The following is a 26,486-nucleotide window of genomic DNA, read 5'->3' as shown; positions in this document are numbered from 1 at the left end:
ACTTTTAACATTTATATTCTTTGTGCATTATTCAAGGGCACAAAATGTACGGTACTTATAAAGCTTTACAATAAAACATCAGCAAAATGTTGTTTAAATACCACAGTACAGTATGTGATTAGTGAGCCACATTACTACTGTACATTGAAAACAGAAATAATTTTTATTTGTATATTTTTACCCAATGTGAGTCTTGTTAAAATATATATCGGAAATATTTACTAAAGAGACACTCATGCTCTGCAACTATGATTTGCGTACCTCCATCCTTCAGGGAGCAATGAAAGACAAAAGTATATGACACATCTATTATTACAAAATAATTATCACAGCAAAATATGGAATAAATGAGACAGCACAATTTTATGTCGATGTTAAAAACACAAATCTAAATCCAGCTGGTCTTGTGAAAACCTCTAAAGCTATAGACTGGAAGTTTCTTCAGTAAGATTTAAATACAAAGTTATCTCTTCATGCCAATATAGAAAATGAAATATGTAATACATAAAAACTAAGCATTCACATGTTGTATACTGGAAAGGTTCTAATTTTTCTATCAGTTAATTACAGTACAACCTATGCAGTATACCATAGTGATGCTAATCTTTTTTTTTTCTACTGAAATCTGAAGTAAATTTACAATTTGATCAAGTGATGGGTGATGATTACTACAGTATTGAAGTAACAGTGGGCGGAGCAAATGACCGTACTTCTTGTTAAAGATGGATAAAAAGCAAAACTGTTAACGGGAAAACACCTATTCTACAGAACCAGCAGAATAAAGGCTCCTGCTTCCTGTAATGCTATTCTACATTTACTGTTTCATTAATGCTTTAATATTTACAGGATGACAGTTAATTGTTAATGAAAATACATGAACATTACTGAAACAGTGACAGTGTAAATGACAATACAATGAATTGGCACTGTTGTAATAATTTTTGTTTCATGAACACTATAGTCGTGGCGCACGGAGAATTGAAAGCTATGGTAACATTGAAATGTGAGATGGAATCCCTTCATTGTGTTGATACATGGGAAATGAGGATGATGTACAACAGCACATCCCCTGCATTGTACTCCCATAATGAAATTGATGAGGAACTAGTGAAGCAATTCATGGATGGATACAGTATTTACAAGCATTGGGTCCAACCTTTCAAAATAATCTCTCATCAAAATACAGGCAGAAATTTCTCATGCTTATATTAATGAGCTACTACTAAAATATCATACTCTCAAAAAGTTTTCAGTTTCTTTGTAAAATATATGGCATTCTATTAATGGCTATTGGATGAAGTTTTTATGCTTACTTAGGACTACTAATAAATACTCTTTGGAGAAACAAAGTGTACCATATAATTGATAAAAGACATCTAACCATACAATTTCTCTGTATAAGACAATGGTGAAGTTCTCAAAGACTCCTATTCAAACAAGGTAGGTCACCAATATCTAGAGATATAGATGATGAATTGAACTTTCCATTATCATTACTGATAATAGTACTGTACAGTAGTTTGTGTAGTTTAACCAATTGGGTAAAAAATATTCTAATTCTCATACACCAAACAGAGGAAGTGATACTCTATTTATTCATAAAACAAGGATCAAAACATTTCTCCAAACTTTGGAGTTTATAAATTTCAGATATTTCTAGTGCACAGATCCACAGCCTACTACAGACAAGTAGTAGCTGAAAAATTGTGAGTACAGCAGTTACAAAAGCACCTTACAAACACCAAGTCACAATGCATTTGTTGGTGACCTTCGCTTCCAGAAGACAAATGAATTGGAATATGGAACTCTGTCCAGAGAAATAGGTAGAAATTAAAAGACTAAAATATTCTTTGGTTTTCATGCTTACAGACTCTCAATATACATTCTTTTATTGTATACAATGACAATGAAAACAAAGAATGAGCAAAAAAAAAACAGGAATACACTAGCACACAAGTCTTCTTTTCAAAATTCAGCTTAAAGTTTTGTTGGGTTAGGGTACCTATAAAACAATAAACTTGCCCTGCAACAAAAATTATAACTCATGTTCAATAGATACAAATGTCTTGTTCATATCCATGTCTTAGTGCTCACTAAGGGCAGACAAAGTATGTGCTAAACTGATGATAGAAGACTAGATCACTATTGGGGCATCTTTGTTATTATTAATATTATTATTACTATTATTATTATTATTAATAGGTAGTTAACCAGATCACTCAGTCATGTTCTTTGCTGACTGCTGAAACCTTCACTTTTATATCAATTAAGGTAAGGGGGCAAGGGTGGTCTGAGCAAAATTAGGAAATTTGTTATTGTGAAATGAAATTTATTTTTTTACTCATTCTAGCTATTAGTTTCTTATGTATAAAACTATCAAGATATGATGAGTATATGTGAAGGTGAAGGCTACACACTCTAGACTTCAAGTTCTTACCAACTACTTGGTCCTATGTGCAGAGACACATGTACACTTGACTGTTTAGCTTTCTTTTGTATACTGCAACTAATTAAAGGACATGGCATTCAATACACACTATATTTATTATATTCTTTTTGCTTCATCTACATTTATCTAGTGCTTGCTTACTAATGTATGTTTATACAAATCATAAGTACACTTACTTGTCCTAAAAAACAAATGAAGACAAAGGCAATCAGCTCCTGACTTCTGCAATCATTTTAACTTTAAGATGCAGATGGTACATTATTTGGTGCCTGTAACTTAAACTTTAATTGCCTATCTCCACTTACATATCCAAGTAAGTTCACTTACCATCAATGGCTGGTACCTGTGATGAGTGTTTACTGGTTGTGTTGTACTGTATTATGTTCAAGATTAAGCTAGAATCAGGGATCTATTGGCCTTGCTGGGAAGTCCTGACTTTGTCATGACAGCGTCCCCTACGACAGGACCCATAAAGTCTTTTTTGGATCTACTGCTTGTTCTACTTATGTAGGTGATAGATGACTTCTGTTTCTTGCTGTTTACTGCCCTGGCCACAAATTTTACCTTTCTTTTTTTTTTGACAAAGATCTTAATTTTGACCATTTCTGAACATGCACTTGATTACAAGTGGTTTTGGAACCCCCTAGCATAGTCTCAAGCTGGAGTTACTGAAGGTATACCTCAGCGGTTATGGTTAAAGCTTTTAAATGGCTGAATGACATCACAGATACAAAACCTTGAAATATTTCATGAAAAAAAAAAAAATATGTCCCCTAGTCATGCTCTGTTTGGACATACAAGTACACTTACAAAGAGTGGACTGCATACCAACACGGAAACGGAAAAGATCAGATAGCCACTGAGGATGGCATAGCCAATTTATCTGACTCAGAAGTTGAAAATATTGTATAGACCTTGGAACAACTACCTTTACCCTTCCTGCTGGTAAAATTTTGCTTACCTCATGAAGGCCTAACCAGCCCTTCTCTGGGTAAACACCTCGTATAGATGCTTATTACTTATGTAAAAACAGCTGCTTGGAATTTTGTTAAAAAAGGCTACAAATCTCTCACTGAGACTCTGGAAAGTACATTGAACATAGAACTTTCTTTTGCCCTTACTCAACAGAGGATATAAGGGGGAACCACTTATAAAGAGGATGTGAAAAACCAGTCTGCATACAGATATTGTTGAACTGGTTACTACAGTTGCCATAAGATGACATAAAACTATATCAGAATGGACCTTCCCTCCCAAAACGCAGACAACAGTATACCTATAGCTTGAAAAATACACTCAGGAATAAACACAAAGTCCAAACATAATAAAAGCACAGTGACAGAACAAACACTGCATGGGTTCACATACAAATCATCATCAACAATATTTTTAAAATCCTAACTAAAGCAATGAACAAAATGATTTATGGTTAAAAATCCATGAAATAATCTGAACTTTGATGATAATGATGAACCTCATAGAAGAGAATGACAACTGACTCTAAAATTAAATGAATACGAGAATGAAAGAAAATGGTGGGTAGAGGATCACTTTGTATATATGTCTGCTACCAAGAGTTTTCCACAGAGGACATAGGATTTCCCGTACAATATGTAAGTTTCACTTACATTACTTATAAAGCCCATTTTAAACAGCTACTTAACAATTCTGCACATACTCTGCCTGCCCTAATCAGGCATTAGGGCATAAATTTTGTAAGAGGATTGGCAACTCCTACAAACCCTTTTTTACTAACTACATTATGACATGTACTACACTACAGTGTAATCAAATTCACAAAATACTCTACAAAACAGTTTTAAAAAACTAGTTAAACCAAACTTATCCAAAGAATACATTTCATGATACAAATATATTTACAGTGATAGGTTACATCTTTTAAAATATTTAAAAAATAACAGTACATTAAAATTATTCTTATATAATAATTCTAATTTGAAAATGAAAAGTAAACGTTTTTGTTTAAAGTAAGAATAAAACCTAAGATGTGTTTTCAAATATCTTCTTGTATAATCATTGTTGTGTAGCTCTCAAAGGTATATATACAGTAACCACTAAATTCATCAAACTTTTTTACATATCAACTATATTGTTTTAATGTCAATGTAATATAAACTCCATCTAACAAGGAATCTGCTGGTACTCAAGCAAAATTCCACCAAGTTCAAATTCTTAATGCAAGCAGGAACCATTCTTAAAGGATAAAAAATTACTGGTATATCTTGAATAAACTGTTTCTTGAAAGTTTACGTTTTGATAATAAAAATGAAGACTGAATGCTAAGCAACTTGTTCAAGTCTTGATTCTTATTCCCGCTTGATCACTATGATCAGAATAAATTATAGTAATTATAAGTGTCTTGGTTGTTAAACTTAGAACGCATCGTTTTATTACATGGGAAAGCATTGGTTTTTACACAGAAAAAGTGTCTAAATTACCTTATACAGTGCCAAGTCTCCACCAAATTTTCTCAATGGATTGGCTTCAATTCATGCTTTTATTTGTATGCAGTATTCTTGTAAATGTGTCACTTGTTACATATTGTTAAGTCAGTCTCTTGAAGATAAGCATTTAAATCCAGATATGATATACTGTACCATACCTTCTGGTAACCAAGTTCTTAAATAAAAAGAATAGGGCCATAGAACTGAGAAAACAAGACAGCCACAGGTCTCTGCCAAGAGCAACAAGATAACTTAGCATGGCACGTTTATGTTTAAAATAACGTGACTGCCCACACTGTTCTCCATCTTTCAAGTAGTGGACCCCCAGGATTCGCAGGGGATAGGTGCCATAACCCCCTGCGAATCACTAAAATCCGCAAATACTTGACACCCCTCTAAAAATGCTTATAATTGCCCTATTTTAATACAGTAGTTCAAACACAAAGGCCCCCTGTAAAAATGCTAAAAACGCTTATAACTGACCATTTTAATAGTTTTATCACAAAAAGTGCATTTAGTCAAGAAAATTATATGAAAATACAGTAATTAGTGAATAATTCTCTACGAAAAATTCCATGAACAGGCGAATTTTCCGCAAATAATGTGGATATACATTCCACAGAAAAATCGACAAATCAGTGAATCTGCGCATCCAGAACCATGATTAGGTGCGGGTCCACTGTATGCCCTTGTGACTCCAAATCACTCCTTGTTGACACTACACTATATCGTGCCCCTTTTTATTTTTGTTTTGGTTGCCTTTTCACATTTTCTTGCTCTTACCTATTAAGTAAACTTACTCTGGCTGTAGATTACATTTTGAAGAGAAAGTACTGATATGATCTAATAAACTTTAGTAAGAATGTGCTAAAGTTCTATCTCTCAGTCAGACTATGTTCCAGTTGGCTGTAAATCACCCTCCTGAAGATGCCAAAGAACTGGGCTGTGTTGTCACTGTGAGCTCAAAGGTTCAGTTTCCATGTTTTAAGATGTTCAGTTTTACTGGTGTATTGCACTTTTGTCTTACTTTATTCTCAACTTCTGAGTAACTATTTATTCTTTAGTTGTCAGGGATGGCTGTTCCACTTACAGGTGGTACATAAACATAGATAAGATAATCAAATCATGCTTCAACTTAATCACACTGGTATCTCTACAATCCCCATCCTCTTCCATAAAAAAGTGACAGTTTAACAGTCACTATTTTATGAACTGAAATTCTAGTTCCCTTCCCTTCTGTTCACTGATCAGCTACTACAACTTTAAGGCTACAGTATACAGTATATTAGTACTGAATACTGTATATGTTCAGATATGTGCACAACTTCACAGTTTAACTGCTGCACTCCTTGAAGAAAGAATGTTTTTACATTAAGATTTAATTCAGTTTTTAGTGTAAAACTGCTTCCTCAGAGGGGGATGCCTGTTTTATTCTAAGAGAGGGACCTTGAAAACCAAAACTATCCTTCTAGTACATAATGTCATGGGAAGAAGTAATTTGGTCTTCAGAAGATAAATTTTGATCTAATGCTAACTCTTAAGAATCTGACTGAATTACGGAGCTAAAAATACTCTGAATCAACAAGAGAAACTGTAAATGGACTATACTGCTCTAATAGTAACAACATGACACCTACTTTTGAATTTTTTCATGTTAGCAAATTTTGACAAGTTTTCAAGTTTCAGAAACTATTGGTTATAGCTGCCCTTTTCTTAAAGTTACAGATTACAGTACTCAAAACTGAGATCTGATGGAAAATCAGTGATAGCCAAAAATGTATTTAACAGCACTGATAAAAGTCACATGAAGCCCTAGACAAATGCACAAAGAGTGATGAACAGCATTTCAAAACATCTGAAATATTTCACTTTGAAGTTAATGAGTAAAAAAAAAATATTGGTTTCTTTCCCATACAATAACACACTATACAACTCCTTAATTCTCTGGTAAGTAAACACTAGAATGCACACATTTTAGTGAAATGTTTTACAGAATTCTAAATACTGTAAAAATTGTATAAATTCTCATATTTATTATACACTTAGCCAAGTAATAAAAAGATTTACAGTACTGTACTGCAACAGAATGAGGCTGCAATAAAGTGCCTATGTGCCAACGTCCCATAAACTGAAAGTAAAAACATTAAGCATAACTGTACTAAAATGAAAAGTTAGTGAACTTTTGATAACCAAGAACAAAAATAAATTTGTAAACTTGTTAGTTTCCTCTAACAGAAGCAGTTTTTCTGTGACATTTCTCTACCAAACCTCAGGACTGATTTGGGGAACATATTAAAATGTATACAGTATTAAATCATCAATTAGATTTCTATATTGCAACAATGATTTTCTCTGGTCTAAGAAACAGTTTGTAAGTGTAAACAGTACGTTGTTACCCTGATGTGATGAGAGGAGCACAAATACTTCCAAGTTACTTAAATCTGGAATTGTTATTATAAAAAACAAGAGTAAGCTTACTTAATAAGATAATCATATTTAGATATGGGATATTATCCAAGTATAAGTACTGTACTGAAAATCATCCATCATAAGCAAAATATACTAAACTTCCTAAGTTATGATAAGTGATGACTGATGGTAGACAAGAAATTTTAGGCAGGGAGTAAGTTACTGATTTCTTTCAGTAAATCACTAATAAGAACAACCATCAACAATATGTCATGGTCGCAGCTATGTCATTAAATAAACATTCTTCAATAAAATATTCAATGAAATCAATAAAATACCGTAACATATTATGCTTTTCACAACAGTACTGTACAATGGTTCTGAATCCAGAATGTGACATCACACTACAAAGTTCTGAATGTCTAATCCAACATTATAATGCATTAGTGTACTTAGTGCTTGACAGCCCTCATCATCATCGATTACCTTTGACACTACATATGGTTTTGGTATGTGCTAGAACATACTACAATATCTCAAAAAACTCTGTGCATCTTAAAACATCTGTCCAAAGTACACAAGAGTGTATATAGCATATTAAAGACATTCATCTGAAAAATATTAAAATTTTCTTTATCAGACAAGTACACCTATACTTACAATTCAGTATCTGACATATAACTGCCATGAATAAACACCACTGTATAACTTATTGGTTATTTTCTTAACAGAGCAGCATGGGCTGCAAAATGAATAATTAAGCCATTCTCCAAACCACTGCACCAATATTAATGCAAGATCACACTTCTAATTTCCCTTTATTTATGTACTACTGTATGAAAAGAAAACTGTAGTAAAAAGAAATGTAAAACCTTGTAAATTTGCAAGTTTGTGTGAACTCATGCAACTTTTCTGTGACTTGCCTTACAGGAAATGGGGATTGTCCAGCCAAAAGTATGCAATATGAATCTTATGTGTTTCTCATAAATTATGCTCCCTTTAGGCAAAACTAATAATGAGTTATTTTACTGTAGTCTGCTGACATGTAAAATTTAAGATGTCAACAGCTCACACCAATATTAGTTTCTTCAAAATAAATATTCCCATCATTGAATTTCTTTGTGACATTTCTCTGAAAAACTGCATTTGATACTAGTGCTGGACAAATACTAATGATACATTATCTTTCAGCCCACTTTGAAAGTTTACCTTTAATTTTTTCAGTGACTGTAAATGTTTAAACCATTTTCCACTGTTACCGTCATCACTGACATTGTGGTCCATTGTTATCCTCTAAAACAATGAGGAAAAAAAGATAAGAGATGAACCATTCAGTTACTCTGCTGATTATCTTTAACCTGTAGAATCAGCTTTAGATGTAGGGATGGTTAATCCTTCAACTGATGGATCATCTTCGGTGAAGACAGCCACTTCTGTGATGGCAATCCATGATTTTTGTTTGGGCCCGATAGAAATTCGGATACACTGGATGCCCATTGGAAACAGCTGACGCAAATGTTTCATGTCCATTTCTCCATTCTTGAAGTCCTGGACAGATGTGAATCCCTTGCAGGAAGCTTTCTTTGGGTTCTCCATTTTCAAGAACTTGGGAGACACTTCTAAGCTTCCAAACAAGAGTCTATCTCGAATCTGAGGAACAGAAAACCTTCATTAATCAGTATTACTTATGATCATATTAAAAATGAAGAAAATTAAGTATTAACGTTGAATTTGACTGGGATTAGGAAAGTACATAAGAGTACAAAAATAAAACTATTTCATTAACATTAACTACTGGAGATTAACAATTTGATTATCATCTTTACCTATTAAGCCTGTCAGTTCTTTAATTTAAAAAAATAAAATGGAGATAACTTCTACTAGGACTTTCACTGGCAAACTGTTTTTTCTCATTCATCAGACTGATAAAAATCTATCCTAGTGATTTTGGAAAAAAAAAAAAAAAAAAAAAGATGCATCCAAAGCAAAGTATGTCTCATACACTTATAGCAAATCATTCTTCAAAAAAGAGGGGTTTTAGAGGATTTCTGGCACAGCTGGTCAGTCTGGTCTCAAGGGGGAAGCAAGTAGATCTAGGCACTTTACTCTTCTAGAGACAATATTTCTGGCAAACTTCCATCTTGGATCTAAAATAACAGCCTACACCAACAGCCAGGCATTCCTTTTCAAGATGCTACCCAGCACCTTGGATGTAGAAGATGTTTCCACTATATCCTGAAGATAAAGACTGTCAGAAGTAACTTGATATTTTTTCCATGGATGTTTTCCTTTGGCTAAGTTGAAGCATAGGCATACTTTACATTCAAATATTTTTCATTTCCCCAAAAACATGATGAAAGGCATTTTAACTTCTTCACATTACTTCTTTGCTAGATAAGAACTACTAAGGGATTCAGAGCCGATGAAACGGTTTTTCGGCAATACCTTTCTAACAAAGCATCGGATAAAGGTGAAAGTTGGCAAGTGTATGTTTTATAGCCCTACCTAGTTTTTGCAAGTATTATTTAGTACCTAAGTTAAATAGTTCTGGTACTTATCAGAGTAAAAGTGTGTTTCCTATGCCAGAGCCATCAAAATCGCAGGTAAAGGTTTTGAACACAATAATGACGTTAACCTATGACGTCATGAGGCTCCACCCACAGTGAAGAGAAGTTTACATATGGGAAAAACGTCTCTTCACTGTGGCTCTGCCCACTTGCTGATGACATATTCACCAATTACAGTAATATTAGTACCCACCCTAGGTTTCAGCGATATCAATGATGGCGAGCATTATCAATAATCATATTATTATTATTATTATTTTGTGGAGGTTTCATCGCAACTTCCACAGCAGTTGTTGGGACTAAGTTGTTTGTTTGGAATTCTTCCAATTTCTTGAAATTCATATTGTTTCTGCTTTACAAATAATTCAATGTAAGTAATTTAGCCACATAATGAACCAGTCTATAATAGTTCATTTGTTAGATCTACATCTATTCAGGGCGGGAATACAAAAAGACCATCCATTTTGTTTTACCTCAGGTTTTGACACTATAGCCTTCTATTGGCAGCAAGTCAGGAGCGGTCACTAGAAGTAGAATTCAAATGAAAAGCAATGATACCTCACTGTCTTCAATTGTTAGAGGTGTAAAGGTCCACACCATTGTTTTATTTCAGTTAATGTAAGCCACTGCTATTTTTCTGTTTGTTTTTTTTTTATTTATATCATACAGCACCTTAAACAGTGCTAGTATAACCTACTCGCTGCAAATAGGAGGTAATGGTAGAAGTGAAGATTTAGAGGACAAGCTATTATTTACCTACTTAATAACAATCAAACATAACACGATTTATATTGATATGCATGGAAAGGAAAATATATTGGAATCAGTTTGAATGAGGAACATATTGTTATAATCATTGTGTTTTAATAAATACAGTATGTTTTACTGTAGATACACAAATAAAACGTCTAACACTACACACAATTTATTTACAAAATGTCTTCATTGTCACTCTCGCGGAAGAAGTCGGGATTGTCTAACAACAGCTTCTGCCCACACTTCTGGGGTGGCCAATTGACTATCACCCACTATAGAAATAATTACCTAGTCACGCTATAGTAAATCTTGCCACAGGTATTCTCGCTTGTATACAAAGTGGCCAGCTGTAGCACAAATGCAGTCTTGCAACCACGGGGACAATTCCATATCCTGCTGGCCATTAATGAATTTGTTAAAGCCTAGATTGTACGCATATCCATTCACCAACGACCTGGTGGATGGGCGGAGCCTCATGGCGTCATATTACGTTTACGTAATGAATTGTCTTAGGATCCTTGTCTGTGATTTTCTCAGTTCCGGCATCGGCGACTTCACTTTTTACTCTATAAATATCAAAACTACCGAACTTAGGTACTAAATAATACTTGCAAAAATTGGGTAGGGTTATAAAATATACACTTGCTAACTATCACCTTCATCCGATGCTTTGGTAAAAAGTTGTTGCCAAAAACTTGTGTTTCATCGGCTCTGAATCCCTTAGTAGACCAGAAAATAGGGCTTGTAAATAGCTTTTATTTATTCTGATGTTTCTATAATTTTACTCAGTATTTTGAAAATTATGTTTACATGTTTTTATTGTTAAAACTTTAAAGTTAAAAAATTTACCCTGAATAATGAGTCTATGAGCTACAAATCCTTTCAAATTACAAACACTAAATTTTGTTTACACAACAAAAAATTCTTTTGGTTTCCATAATTCCACACGCTTTGTTAGACAAACTCTGAAGAAAGAAAAGCATTAAATTATAGAAATTTTCTGATGAAAGGAAAACCATGAAAATAACACTGTACTATGACGCCCGAAAATAATTAAAACAAATTCTAACATCTTTTACAACTTTTGCCACTCCAAGTGAGAAGACCTGGTTACAAATGGCACAGTGTTACTGCCACCACATTATCTCGAGGTTAACAGCTGGATCTATCACAACTTTTCAATCAAATGCTTAGTTTTTAGGTTTGTCTGGAGGCCAGGCTCCTTTCTGAAGCACTTGTATAGTCTCTTACTTTCTGGTTTAGGGATTGCTTAAAACCAGTCACTTTTCCCAGTAAGCCAGGACCTTTATGCTAATGCCTTCAACTTCCCTAGGGGCACCTTTCTGGGACCAAATGCAAGAGCCCTGAATCTTAATCTGGTTCAACCAAGTCAAAATCCCAAATTATCTTGACAAACCAAAACCGGGGGAACAGGCCACCCTGAAACTGTATAGTCTTCAGAGAACAAGCCACCCTGAAACTGTATAGTCTTCAGAGAACAAGCCACCCTGAAACTGTACAGTCTTCAAACCAATCAAAACTAGTGATGAACTTGGAAGGCCAGCATTAAGAACAGGTTGTAATGAATCTGAAAAGTTCAAAGATCCTGTCTTAACAACTGTGTGGAAGGATATGGCATGCCATGCCTGTATAATAATCACTATTTTAAAATATGGATGGAAGATAGACCTATTAAGTACAGACAGAATGACAACGGCCAATGCCTTCCCTTTGGGTATTGAAGAGATGGTGAGGATATGCCACAGAATTGCATTTCTGCAAGGTCAGTATTTCAAATACAGTATTTGCTGAATATACCAATGAAGTTGAGGAGCATGACTTGAACAAGACTTCAGCACAGGGGATTGGCTAATGTATGGTAACTACTAATTCTCGGGCTGCTTTCCCTTAATCTGTTAGCAACGGTTTCCTTGTTCAATCTATAAAATTGACCACCATTTCAATTTCATTTATTTTAGTTTAGTGTCTTGTCATTTATTTTGGCCATCATAACCACCAATACCTCTTTTCAACAGTAGGCCTGGATTCTGGCCTTGGTAATGAACTATGCAAAGTAACATGAAGTAATAGAGAATGTTTAAGTCTCACTAATTTTGTTATGAGCAGTAGATTAGGCTTAGATCACATGATTAGTTGAATTGAGAGAATTTATGAAGAAGCAAAACCCAAGTGCAAGATCTCCTAGCAGTTCTTTAGTTTTTTCATCTTTATCCCCTTTTTCAATCTTTATCCCCCTCCTATCTATAGAATAACTGTTCTGGGAAGGTCTACTTCACTCAAATTAACTTGACATAAGATGTCGATAACTTTCAACATATAACACCCTAAAAATTTTTATCTGAAAAGACAAATCCTATCACAACGATGTTCAGGAACCTTCTTTCAAAGCATCAGTGACCTTTGCCCTTAGCAAATATTCTGAATTTTTCCTAACGAAAGAAACCAAAGCCTCCCAAGACTTCTTAACCAGAAGGATAGCCTACTGGTACCTTTGCATCTGACAAAATGGAGCAAGAACTTTGCCTCTACACAAGATTACTAAATTCTATGTGGAGAGATGTGGAAAACCACCAAAAAATATGGGTGACGGGCTGAAACCAACAGATGGTTTGGATTGACAAACTAACCTAGCAAGTAGCTGTGGTTTCAGAAAGTCATAGCACAGAAGCCGCTTAAAGATGGTAACAGTAGGGAACTTTCCTCGCAATTCCTCTTCCTCTCTTAATCTTGTTTATGACAAATATGTCAAAATTCTTTTAAGTTTGTGGAAAAATTGTCCTAACTTGGCTTTACGACACTGGTCTCATGACTATATCAATTATCCCTCTTCAGAAATGTCCATTTTCACTGACAGATGCTATCCAAGGATACTTATACTCTAGTAATTGAGATGAGACTGTCAACCACTAGTTGGAAATGTAACTTATGCGACTTGTTTTGATTGAGTGCCCTTGTTGTTACCTCCATGTCTTGGTCCAAACAATAAGTAAAACAGTTATTTTCTTCTGCTAATGTTTTTGCTGAGCCTTCCTGAATACCTGAAGCTCACTTTGAGGTAAAGTGACTTTCTTAGGATAAGAACCCCAGGGATAGATTGTGGTCAGCAGATTTCAGCAGACAGGGCTAGGAAGTAAGAACCACTATCAATATATGTTACCACTGCACTATGTGTATGGTGATATAAATGGGAAAAAGATGAAAAAAAGAACAAATGTTCAATGGGAAAATACCTAATGCAGATAAAATGCAACATAAAGAAAGGCAGCAACAGATTTGTTGCTAAATTACACAAGATCATTTGAATGAATTAGCATGGCCCTTACAGAGAAACAAGTATAAAACCCATTAAATCCTTTGCAAAATAAGAAAAATTAATAGAAACATAAAAGCTCCCAGGAGGTGAGGGCTAGTTCTAAGTAGATGTTAAAAAGGACTGAGCTCAACTTGAGGGAACTAGACAATCTCAAGCCAAAAGGCTAAATTAATTAATATTTCTGTACCCTAAAACAAAGGGCAAAATAGAGACTACCACTTACAATTGTTGGTAATGGGCGAAAGATAGGAAAAACCGTTAATTCAACATCAGGCTGTGTGGCCAAAAAATGAAAAAATATATTTTGTACAACTGGAAAAAAATTACACAACGCAATATGAACACCAAAGGACAAAGAACCGAAGATGATCATGCTGGCCAGAACAAAAGAGAAGAATTTGGCTATAAAAATTCGGCTAGTTCCAGAACGCTGCCGTAAATTGCAAACAAGATGTTAAGTCTCTGTGTCCTTAGAATTGCTAAGTAGTTCCCAGGTAAGGGACTTCTGGCTGATGGCATAAGCTAATATATTTAAGATCTACGGTGCAGAACTGCCAGAGAATTTTATCTAAAAAATATGCACCTGTACCTTGACTTGACTGTTCTCCAAGATGAAGTTGACTGAGCTATTGCAAATCTTACGAAGTGAACTTTCTTCCATCTGATGTACTGGGGAGGGTGATGGGACTACTGATTATAATGAAAGGGGAAAATGTGAGATTCCAATGGATTAACAGAAGTAGGGTATTTACCCTTAAGAGACAGCATGAGAATTTAAACATATCAGAATCTCAAAGGAGGCGACAAAGATTCTTGAAATACATTGGAGAGAGGGAGGGAAAACACACAGAATACTGATAAAAAAGAAAGGTAGTAAGTCCTGAGAGATATGTTTTGAAGGGATCCCTAGATCTTTTTTTTCTTCCTGGAACACATCATCCTACTCTATTTCCAGAATATGACAACTGGAGGTAGCTTTCATTGTCAGCCTTACACTTAATCACATGTTGAATCCTCATAATAAATAATAATGAATCATGAGTAATATGCTTAGCAAGTGCCTCCTACCAGCTATCAATCTCAAAAATATCAAAATTCCAAGACTGCAACTGCATATGCACTCAGGAAGTAAGACCTTATCAAGACAGATCTTTTACAAGTTTCTCTTTAGATATCCTTAATTCCTGCAGTGCAAGCGAAACATGGAAAAAATATATGGGCAAATGGCATTCTATAGTAAATCTGCCTTGAGTTATATAAGCAGGTAATACAGCATTTCACAAACAGACAATCAAGGCCATGTGTTTGGCACTAAACATTTCTTTCCATCCAACACGCTAGCTAAAAGCTAGTAAAAAAGTTATAGCTGAAGATTCCCTCAACCCTGGTTTGCTATTTCTGTGTAATTTATAATCTAAATTGGCCTTCTTATTAATGACTGTACTCAAACTGCACTGTCTGTAATTAGTAACTCAGTTCTTGAAAGATTCATGATAGAAATGCACAATAAATTATTTATTTTCTTATTGTCAGGTTCAATGAAACACTGGGTAAAATGTATACACTATCATAGGAATTGCCTGAAAGGTTCACTATCATAGGAATTGCCTGAAAGGTTCATTCTTAAATGAGGACTGAAATACTGGAGCAGGAATAAAAAGTGCATGCCAGCTTTAATAATGCAGCATTTTAATAAAAAAAGAAAATGTTTTAATACAATTTTTCAGTCGAGTTAGGCTGGATAAATCCAAGGATTACTACTTGAACCCTCAAAAGACATGACAAAGTACAGCAATTTCTCGACTGATGTAATGTGCTACTAAGGCCTAAGAAGTGGCAAATTCCTATTAGATCTCTGACCTGTATCACCATTACATTACTCTGTCTACCTACCTGCTTCATTAGCGGAGTTCAAATACCAACTGTGAAGTCTCTATTCTGTATGGCTCAAAATCTACGACCCTACTCTTGACCCTATATCCACCACATAACATACTGAATAACCATACACTAGATATATTTGAAATCTTTATTTAAAAAAGAAGAAATTAAACTATAGTGGTCCATGTATACACACAAAGAGGGCCAGGCGGACAGAGTGTAAACTCGCTAGAGTGGTTTGCTGGAATACAGTCTCATTGACATTCATGCCAAAGAAATTCTCATTATATTATGCAACTCTACTTCAAACGATGAATGTGAAATATAACAAAAATGAATTTTTAAGATTAAAAGATTATAAGAAACTCCATAAACAGACACCCATCCTTATCAGTAACGATGCATTCCTAATAGTATACATAAAAAAAGACACATGGGAATGAATGGGCATAAAACAGCATCTGATATAAGTTCTAGAAAATTTTAAATGAGGCACAATTCATCTTTGGCACAACAAATCATTCACAAGCAGGACAAAAACACAAGCCATTCTGGAAGGTGCAATAAATACTGAATGCAGAAATGAAAATAAGAATGAACCCTTGCAGGCTCAGACAGACAGAATCTTTGAGGCAGCGAACTGGCATGAAGCATCTGCTAAGCATGTTTCTGATTTTCACGGATTAAATGTTAAGAGCTATGTCTATTTTATAAAGTTAGGTGGCTATGGACTACATTTATAATCACTATGATACTGCCTTCAATTAAGACTAGTACTGCAGTTAAAATATCTTCCACAGGTCAAGTGGATCAAGTGATCTGTCAATAACAACAATTACTGTACTGGCTAGAGGGAAAGGTTTTAATATAATTCCTTGTTACAGAGCTCTTCAGCTCAAGCAAAATTACTCTAAAGATTGTAGAAAGGTTGGAATATCTTTGTAAAACATTATTAAACTTGGTTGGCCACAGAATAATGCCATTTATATCTTTCCTCTTTCCTCAAATTCATTTTAATATGTCAAATATTGAATAGATTCAAAGCAAAACCGTGACTTTACTACATTACATGTCTAACTTGTCAACAAATCTGGTATTTGATATGGCTTGAAATTTTTACCAAACGCAATTTCTCAACAGTAAATTCAGAATTCATGCTTACCCTTTCCTTCCTTATATACCTGGAGACATCAGCATTTACCTTTTTGTTTATGGCAGCCCCAGTGAGCACCACCACTCTCGAGACTCTCAGGGGCTCGGGAAAAAGGATATCGAATGTGTCGCCTGGTTTGGGTATCCCCCAAAACATGCCCGGGGCCGACGAGTAAGCGTGCTCTGCCAAGTAGGCCTTGTACTGTCGTATCGTGGTGACCACATCTGCAGTTGGGTTCACGTGGGAAAACCTTCTCTTGACCAGACTGAAAATCATAGCCATTCATTATTCATAGAAGTAAAAAAATGAAAGATGTTACTGTGCTGTATTTGTGAATTTTCAGATGCACGCGGAGTCTAGATTCTCTTTACTATGCTTGAAACAGATATTATGTATACCCTGTAATATCAAATGAACAGACTGTGATAAATAAATCAAACTTCTACAGTTCAAACCACTTCATACAATACCGTAAAATACTTGAATGCAAATCTCTTTGATATTCAATCACTAAATTAAACAAGAGATGAAAATAAGGGATAAAAGTGTCTGGAAAAGCAGACTAATGTAAAAGTTAAATTAATAGTTAATATCAAATTGATGTGAGAAAATATTTTTAAAAAAGGCCCTTTACAAAAAAAAAAAAAACTTAAGATTTTTAAATATCAAATAATTCCAGTTAAGGTGTTAAAAGCATCAGTAGTGTTGATGAAGCAGTTTTTTTCTAGGAACTTTGAGGAAAATTAATTTTCATCTGAAAACAACTTCCAACAACATAATAAAAGCTGTTTACAAAACTTCTATTACATTACAGAAAGAAAACAAGGTCAAAACTTACCTTGGTAAAGAGTCTACTGTTACTAAAATATCCTCATGCAACAATACAACAAAAGCTCTTCCCAGATCATGAAAGGGGTTATTCAAGACAAAGCAATATTAGTAATGACAAGGGTCATTCAAGAGGACATTAGTGATGAAAAAGGCAAATGAAGTAATGATATACAAAGTGCCATTCAGTTTTAAGACAGATGTTCGTAATAAAAGTCATTTGAAGAAATGTTGGATGCAATCTTACATGCAAGTTTTTATTATACAAGTTGCACGTTATGAATTCCAGTCATGTACATAAAACTGACTTGGCAATGAGTTTCGTTATGGACGACCATCAGTGCAATATGCTTCCCTACAAAATTTATCACGCAATTACAATGATACGACAAGGAACTAAGATGTATTACAATTATACGACAAAGGAACTAAGATGTAATGTGCTGTCTTAATTGTTTTCTAAACAAATTATAAAACAATGGTAATCGACGACGCTCTGCTGCTTACTGCATCCAATTCCCATGTACAAACAGAAAATCAGCAGCATCATGCCTAGAAATAATAATGAAAAAAATATATGAACAACATGCCAACATGCAGTAAAGGCAATTATACAGATGGAGTGCACAGCATAACTACTAATAATGAAATTAGATTAGAATTAATATTATTTTTGTTAGTACACTGGTAAGGGGAAAAGCTGTTACTATTGGGCATGCAGTTCCCTTAAACTCTGAAGAAGGTTAGTGGGTGACAGTGCTCAACATTCCATATTTTCAATTTTGTTTTCCTTAACTGACTGAAGAACTGGTGGTATTAACTGTGGTCTCTGGGTCATTTTAGATGCCAAATCTAGTTCTCAAAACTTATACTGATGCCATAACCAATTTTTCCTGATGACCAGTTTCAGGGTGTCATGAAACATGCATTTCCAAACTTTGATTATTTTTGCAGGGTCTGTTGACTTATTTATCTATGAATTTTCAACTGTATACTGTATATGAAATTTAGCCCTTTATGGTACTTTGATTCATTCTTTTACTTTTGTTGGGGTACTTTCATACTAGGGGACACCATTAATGCTGAAGAAACAATAAGACCCAATAAGTAATAAACTCACTTGTTTAGCAGCCAGAGTGCTCATGTTTAAAGAGAGTTCCTGTAAGCTGCAACTACATTTGGAATTTCTTCAAAAATATATGAAGATGATCAGTTACTCAAAAATTAAATTTTGAAGTTTATAAAGGCCATGGATTATACAGTATCTCAAATGATTACATTTCAGTTGCTGGGTGCACAGTGAATAACTTTAGATTCAAGTAAATAGTAATTCTACATTAAAGACAAGCATTACAAAATAACATTCATGCCTGTCTGGGATTAGCTCAAGTACTTCTGTATACAGTATGGGTAATATGGCATCAGTGTTTACCTATGATTAGCACTGTACTATACTATATGGTTCTTATGGAAATTAGGTTTCACATGGAAAAAAAACCCAGAATTTTAGGAGTTGTACAGCATGCTCGAGAAATGAAGACAAATATTTGTAGACATATTCCACAACGTTATGCAAGATGTGAATAAGAGGCAGCATGCATAGGAGAGCCCAACCAATGATTCGGAGTACATAGTCTATTTAGATAAAAATTAAGAACTTTTGTAAAATACTGCAATTTGAATTATTCGAGGGTAAACATTTAAACACATGTTGCATGGAGAAAATAACAAAATAGTAATTTAATTAGTCAAACATCATCAAGTTAGTTCTACACTTTAAATTTACAATATACTTAGTATAAGAAATAAGTTACATGCTACTAAATCCTATTATCCAATGCAAAAGTAATTTTTACAAATACAGAGTGTTTTACATCATGTTAAGAATGGAAGCTTTTATATTAGTCAGCTGTTACATGCGACACATGATGACACTTGTTTGGCGAACAATCCAATGCTTATAATAACCCCACATTCATTTTTCAACTAGTGTGAGGTAATTATAAGAAATGGGTTCGCATGAAAAATGATTAAGATTGTTTCTCAAAAATCACATTTTTACTTTATAGGTACCAGAAAAAAGTTATGGTAGTTAAAGTGCGACGATAAATTGTTGAACTATGTCATCACAGCAACAGCCAGAAACAATGCTCTACGTCATTAGTACAATACACAAAACTAGCAGCAATTACAGAGAGAAAACCAAAACAACATATCACCCACCTGAATGTATTATCTTTTAGAGATTGCGTTTTATTGGCTAATGTGGAATGGACGCCGATGTGCTGGAAGAGTCCTGGAACTCTCCTGGTTGGTCTGTCTTTGGGAGGCTTCTCAGGAGCCATGAGGGAAATCCAGTGGTTAATGAGGACATCCACTGGGTGCTCCCGGTAAAATAAAAGAAGAAAAGACACTAGACGGTCTAGGTCGCTGCAGCGGACCAGCTGGCCAATACCAAGGAATCCTGCCAACTGAAAATGGAAACGTTTGCATTTTTAAAATTCCCTTCAAACTAGGGGTTAAATTTTTGAAGATGTTAAAAAGAACCGAGCGAGCTGGAATCTTTTACCATGATGTTTATGCTCACGATAAATTCATATTTATAAATGCAATAATTTTATCTTACAGCACTTCATCCTGCAATTCAGTCCTTATCACCAAAGATAATATTTTTACATAACTTATCAATATATAAAACTTTCCAGCCTCCTGGTGCGTTACTGTGGTTCCAACTACTTGTACGGCAGTAATGCTCTTTGATATCCTGTAATAACTATTCAAGTGACATCACACAAAACTCTAATGTAATCTTGAATGTCTCAAACGATGCTTTACAATTATTCCATTAATATTAGATAAGAGTAAAATATCTCCAAGTGGTAGCTTGTTTTACATAACAACACTGTACTCCAATTACGATGTCAGGTGAGTAGAAAATTAATGGAAGTTTATTACAAAAATACAACAGCTGTTATAATACATAGCAAGGAATATTTCATTAACTGTAACACAAGTTATGTAATCCTTAACCCTTCATGGTGTTTACTTCTAGAGAGAGAGAGAGAGAGAGAGAGAGAGAGAGAGAGAGAGAGAGAGAGAGAGAGAGAGAGAGAGAGAGAGGAATTCTGTACCTGGAGAGAAATCCAGTGGTGGCTTTTATGCAGAGTTACAAAATCCTTGATGGCTGTCACAAAATGTTTGGCACTTAAGACGTCGTCCTCCAAAACCAAGTAGTAGGTGGAAGGCTGGCGAGTCCACACATACCAGAAGAGAAAAGCGAAGTCCAGCACCTGAGGGAAGCACGAAGGAAATTCTGATGATGCACATTTACAAAAAATAATTCCTTGGCCTTAAACAAAAATTCTTAATTTTTGGACTTTAAACATCAGGTACAAAATAAACAATTATCTCTGATCACATGCTTGAGGTAATAACTCTGATGAGGAGAAACTGCTTCTGAAACCGAATGTTTTGTTACAACGCAAAAAACTAAAGGACTGAAAAGTCACTTGGCATCAAAGAATGGAAATCCCATTACATAATGAATTAAATAAATAGTTGCACTCTTGATCTCTATAAAATACTGCGGCCCCCTTTTATCCTCTACTAGATACCACTTTTTTATCCATGAAAAACACTGCAAGTGATTCCTTAATCTTACTTAAAAATTATTCCTTCATCAAAGTATCAAATCGACTAGCCCACCTCTGGGCCTAAGGTGCGGCTGGAACAAGACCCGCTTAATCTAAATCAACAGCCAACCAGTTTGTCTTCAAAACCAACGAAACATCCACAGAGAAGCTTCCCAGTGTCGAATTAAACAGGTGACTCACCTGCTTTGTTCTCCACTGGACCCTGGACACGGGATCGTTGTAGGTTCTCCTGATGGCTGTGAAGTCAATGCTGGGATACAGAGCGGCTGGAGGCTGAAGGACCCTCAGGAGACCTGACTCTATTGCCTTGCTGTATCTAACGCCTAGGTTTAGAGCCCGCTGGGACCTGTAAGAAGTGATGTAGATGCTCAGTTTCATAAACATGAAGTGTATGTAGCTACTTTTTTGAAGCTTGAATTTCAGGTCAATGGCCCCTGTGGGCTTATTCCATACGAATAGGGTACATCTTATGAATAATAATAATAATAATAATAATAATAATAATAATAATAATAATAATAATAATAATAATAATAATAATAATAATAATAATAATTATTATTATTATTATTATTATTCTCTAAAAAAAGTGTCACCGAATGTGATATAATACCAACCTAATCTAATCCTGAAGAAAGTGTGCATCTTTTTAAACTTTCTATTTCTACGAAGAGACTTCCATAACATTGCTAATCGCCTTTCTATTGCTTTAGTTCTATTTCATTTAGTCCTTACTATTTTCCCCAGAAACGCTGTAAAATAATTTCTATTCTCTGTTCATCATTGCGATTCCATGACGTTCAACTGACTCGAGATAAATATCCAATCTTATTACAGAAAGTATCCATTCAGTAACTCTGGAAGGTTATTATTTACTAATTCTCTTGATATAGCTGATGAAGTTGCCAGTCTAGTGAATGAGGTCCTGTTAGCCAGTCTCCTTTTTGATGGCTTTACTGCCCCTTACATATATTGATTTAACATTTGCCTAAATAGTCTCGTTTTAATATGAATTACTTGGAATGGAATGAAATGGAGTATAAAGTTTAGACCATAGGCCAAGCGCTGGGATCTGTGAGGCTATTCAGAGCTGAAAGGAAAACTGTGAAACAATTGTTAGGAGAAGATGGGGAGTAAGATGGAAGAAAGGGAATATGGACAGAGGTACGGTAAAAGGAATGAGAGGGGGTTGCAGCTAGGTGCCGTAGGGACACTGCAGAGAACCTTAAGTGATTCCTACAGTGTACCCTGTGAGGTACACTGACAGCGTACAGGGAACATGAACGATTTGTTTAACTGTCTTTTCTTTATTTTCCCTCCCGCGAAAAAATGAAATACAGGGAAAAACTTGAAAGGAAACACTACAGGTCCCTGCTACAAGCGAACATGAACTTCATTTTGGCAAAGTTCAGATTAACCGAAGGTAGCTTCAATTGCGTAAGAGCATATTTCTAGCCCTCTGTACCGACTCCAGAATGCAAAAGTCACTCGTACCACTGCAGCCACGAAGACGGTCCCCTGAAAGTGCGACAAATGGAACGATTTCGAAAGGAAAATTGCATATGCAACTGGGCCGATTCAGAGGCACGGAACTGCCGACTGCAGTGGATGGCGAGAAGGAATTTGCGTGCCATGAGAAGGCGTTCATTAGAAAGGCCTAGAATTGGTTTGTGTTTGGTAGGTGTTGCTAGACCGTAGTTACACAGCTACACACATGTGCACGACACATGGATCTATCATGAGACACTAGCAATCTGAAATATTTCCTACACTTTATTTTAGAAATCAAGCGTTATTTTGGTCACCTACGAAGAGCACTGCTTTATACTTGTGTGTCGTTTGGTCGTTTTCTGGAAAATCTTCTAGGGTCCTTTTCTGCCTCTCCAACGACAGGCAAATGGAACACTTGAGTTATCGTCCCTTTCCTCGTCATCCGCTTCGATTCTCATCTTCCTAATTCCAGTATCAGATGCAATATTGAACGGATTCATTCAGATGTCGTCTCAGATCTCTGGAATTGCTGTTTCCAGGATATAAATCATGCCAAAGCAGGTTCCCGGATTGAGGGCCTCTTGCAATAATATATTGAATCGGCGCTTTCACAAAATCAGTCAAGATGGCGGAAATCTCATGAAAGGTTTAACAATCTTGACCTCTGCATAATATGGAAAATCTGTCACGGCGTTCATATTACTTTTTTCGAGCATCTGTAGTTCTACATGCACACACACACACACACACAAATTATATATAAGTTACAGCCACGAGGGAAAGTCAGACAATGGAGATGTTAAGCACTTTCGTCTCATTACCAAAACATGGTCACAGCTGTGACCCTGTCTTGGTAATATGACGAAAGTACTTAGCGTCTCAATTGTTTCACGTTCATTCGTGGCTGTAAATTTGTTCGTATACTCATCACGTTTTACCTTTCATAAAAAAAAAAAAAAAAATATATATATATATATATATATATATATATATATATATATATATATACACACACACACGTGTGTGTGTGTATGTGAGCGCGTAAGTAGGCCTGTGTGAAGCTAACTTAAAAAAAAATAGATCCTAAACATAACAACAATTCTGGTTTATTATTCAACCAGATATAGACCATCCCGGGGCGCCCAACGTCACCAAGAAGGTTTCCTTTGATGTGTGCTATCTCCAATCCAGCACCAAATCACATTCATATATGGGTTGTCAATGGCCGTGTCCTATCACCGCGACATCCCATCATCAAAGCCTATCGCCAGATCTCCAGCTTCAAACGCGGGTTGGTCGGACATCTTAGCACTCCTAAGATGGCGACACTTCATGGACACAATTATCTCTTTGTTATCTGTATGTCATCCTTTGACATTTTACTCGTTATATAATAAACTAGTTTTCTTTTTCGTTTTACTTTTAGTTACTCAGCTACGCTGCTTATTTGCTTTTCTAGGAAATCTAATTTGCTGAAGTAATAAAGAATAATTCACGAAGGCTATTCCGTGCGCATACGTTTTCTCTCGTAGTACGGAATGCGTATATTGTGTGTAAAGCTTAATTGAAATTACCCATGAACGAAGTAGGTGTAAAGTTACAGTAGATGGGGTCTTGTCGAGCGAATTTGCGGTAGATACTGGAGTGCTACAAGGGAGTGTTATTTCCCCTGCGCAGTTTGCCCTTCTCACAGATTCAACTATGGAAAAAGTGATCCATGATGGACTAAATGATTTAGATTGGGGTAACATTTGAAACTTGACAGACTCACAAGAAGCAGACGATTCTGCTCTAATCCGCAATCTGCAAATTATACGGACATGAATCATGATATGACAATGAAATTACGTCCAAAACAATTTGTAGATCGAAGACAGTATTAGAAATGATACCATAAAGGAAATCAAGGGATGTTCCATATGTAGATGAGCTAATGTTGCAAATGTGATGGAAAGGGCTTTGACACTCTACGCACAACTTCTAGGAGAACAGTATGTAACAGTGTCAGCTGGGTTCCTGTGGGCACCAGAAGAGCTGGAATACCCAGACCTACTTGGATGAGAACATTGAGAAGGGAGGCTGGAGATGAGTAGAGAATTTTGTAAGATAGAGACACTAGCAAAACTGAATGGCAAAATTTCAGTCCTCAACACGCGGCAACGGAAGGATAGTGACATATATATATATATATATATATATATATATATATATATATATATATATATATATATATATATATATATATATATATATATATATATATGGGGAAATTTATCACATCACCGTGATCCATATGCAAGCATTAAGCTACAAATGTCCTTTAATATCCAATTCGCTCTATCTCGGAAATAATATATTTTCATATATGTTACCGAAGGGGAATCTATTTTTAGTTCGTCGCCTCGTGGGCTCAGAACCACGGAAGACAAGAACTCAGGACTACATTGACGGCCGTGTGGTTTAATGTGCGTCACTGTAGTCCTGAATTCTTGTCTTCCGTGATTCGAGCCCACGAGACTACGAGCTTATTATCAACTAAAAAAAAATTTCCCCTTGGTAACACACACACACACACACACACACACACACACACACACACACACACACACATATATATATATATATATATATATATATATATATATATATATATATATATATATATGTATATGTATATATGTGTGTGACTTTAATCTGCAACTTCAATATTTTTGTATTGACTTTCTGTTTTGAACTTTTTGCAAATGAGCATCTTTTTTCCAAGGGACCTGCTTAAAAAGTTAATGGCCTTCGTGGTTTGTCCCATATGAATATCGCCGTTAATAATAATAATAATAATAATAATAATAATAATAATAATAACTGCAGTTATTATTCCTGAATTTATCATTAACTCTCCACCGGTGGAATAATTACCCAGCTAACACTTGTCACAGATAAATATTCTCGAATACAGAATAACTAGCAAGATAGCAGCTCACTCTTTCTCTGGAATAGCTTTAGCTACCTGAACCTGCACACACACACACACACACACACACAAACACACACACAGCCCTGACGGCGTCGACAGTCGTATTTCTAATGAGGGAAATTCCAAGGCGAATTTGAACTCTCCCGCCGCTTCGACTCATTAGCATATATGAATATGGATCCGGACTCATATCAATAAGAGAATACCAACATTAATTAACCTGCAGTTTTCATCTCGACATCGACTGGGGAACAGGAGGAGGAGGGAGTCAAGTATTTGGAAAGGGAAAAAAAAGTAATGATAATTGTCGAATTAATGACCACTGGTTATTCTGCCCGAGTGGAAAAATGAACAATTATTCCCAGCTGACTGAATGAAGGCTATGTATGAATATGCAAAAGGATTCGTCATCATTTCAGACTTTGGGTTTACATTCCATTACAGACATACTCTCTACTCACAGATACTGTACGGATTATGGACATGGGATTTAGGTTCAAAATTTAAGCCAAAGGCCACGCGCTGG

At 35.3% G+C, this 26,486-nt stretch overlaps 1 protein-coding gene across 18 annotated transcripts in view; it reads right to left on the bottom strand.

The window, feature by feature from the left end:
• Positions 1–293: 293 nt before the first annotated feature.
• Positions 294–26,486, bottom strand: part of LOC136825720 (alpha-1,6-mannosyl-glycoprotein 4-beta-N-acetylglucosaminyltransferase-like) — a 445,856-nt gene continuing 419,663 nt past the window's right edge. For 13 of the 18 annotated variants that reach the window (XM_067082500.1, XM_067082503.1, XM_067082498.1 and 10 more), the window contains 5 exons: positions 21,676–21,841; positions 20,974–21,132; positions 20,066–20,313; positions 17,024–17,279; positions 294–8,973 (listed from right to left, as the gene is read on the bottom strand). In XM_067082500.1, coding sequence (XP_066938601.1) covers positions 8,677–8,973; positions 17,024–17,279; positions 20,066–20,313; positions 20,974–21,132; positions 21,676–21,841 — 1,126 coding nt within the window. In that variant the 3' untranslated portion in view covers positions 294–8,676. The remainder of the gene's footprint in view (positions 8,974–17,023; positions 17,280–20,065; positions 20,314–20,973; positions 21,133–21,675; positions 21,842–26,486) is intronic. The other 5 variants (XM_067082512.1, XM_067082510.1, XM_067082511.1 and 2 more) reach the window with 1 other exon arrangement.

Source organism: Macrobrachium rosenbergii, chromosome 39 (assembly GCF_040412425.1).
Source record: "Macrobrachium rosenbergii isolate ZJJX-2024 chromosome 39, ASM4041242v1, whole genome shotgun sequence".
NCBI lineage: Eukaryota > Metazoa > Arthropoda > Malacostraca > Decapoda > Palaemonidae > Macrobrachium > Macrobrachium rosenbergii.
Note: the sequence above shows the minus strand (reverse complement) of the source record. Positions and strands in the feature narration are given on the sequence as shown.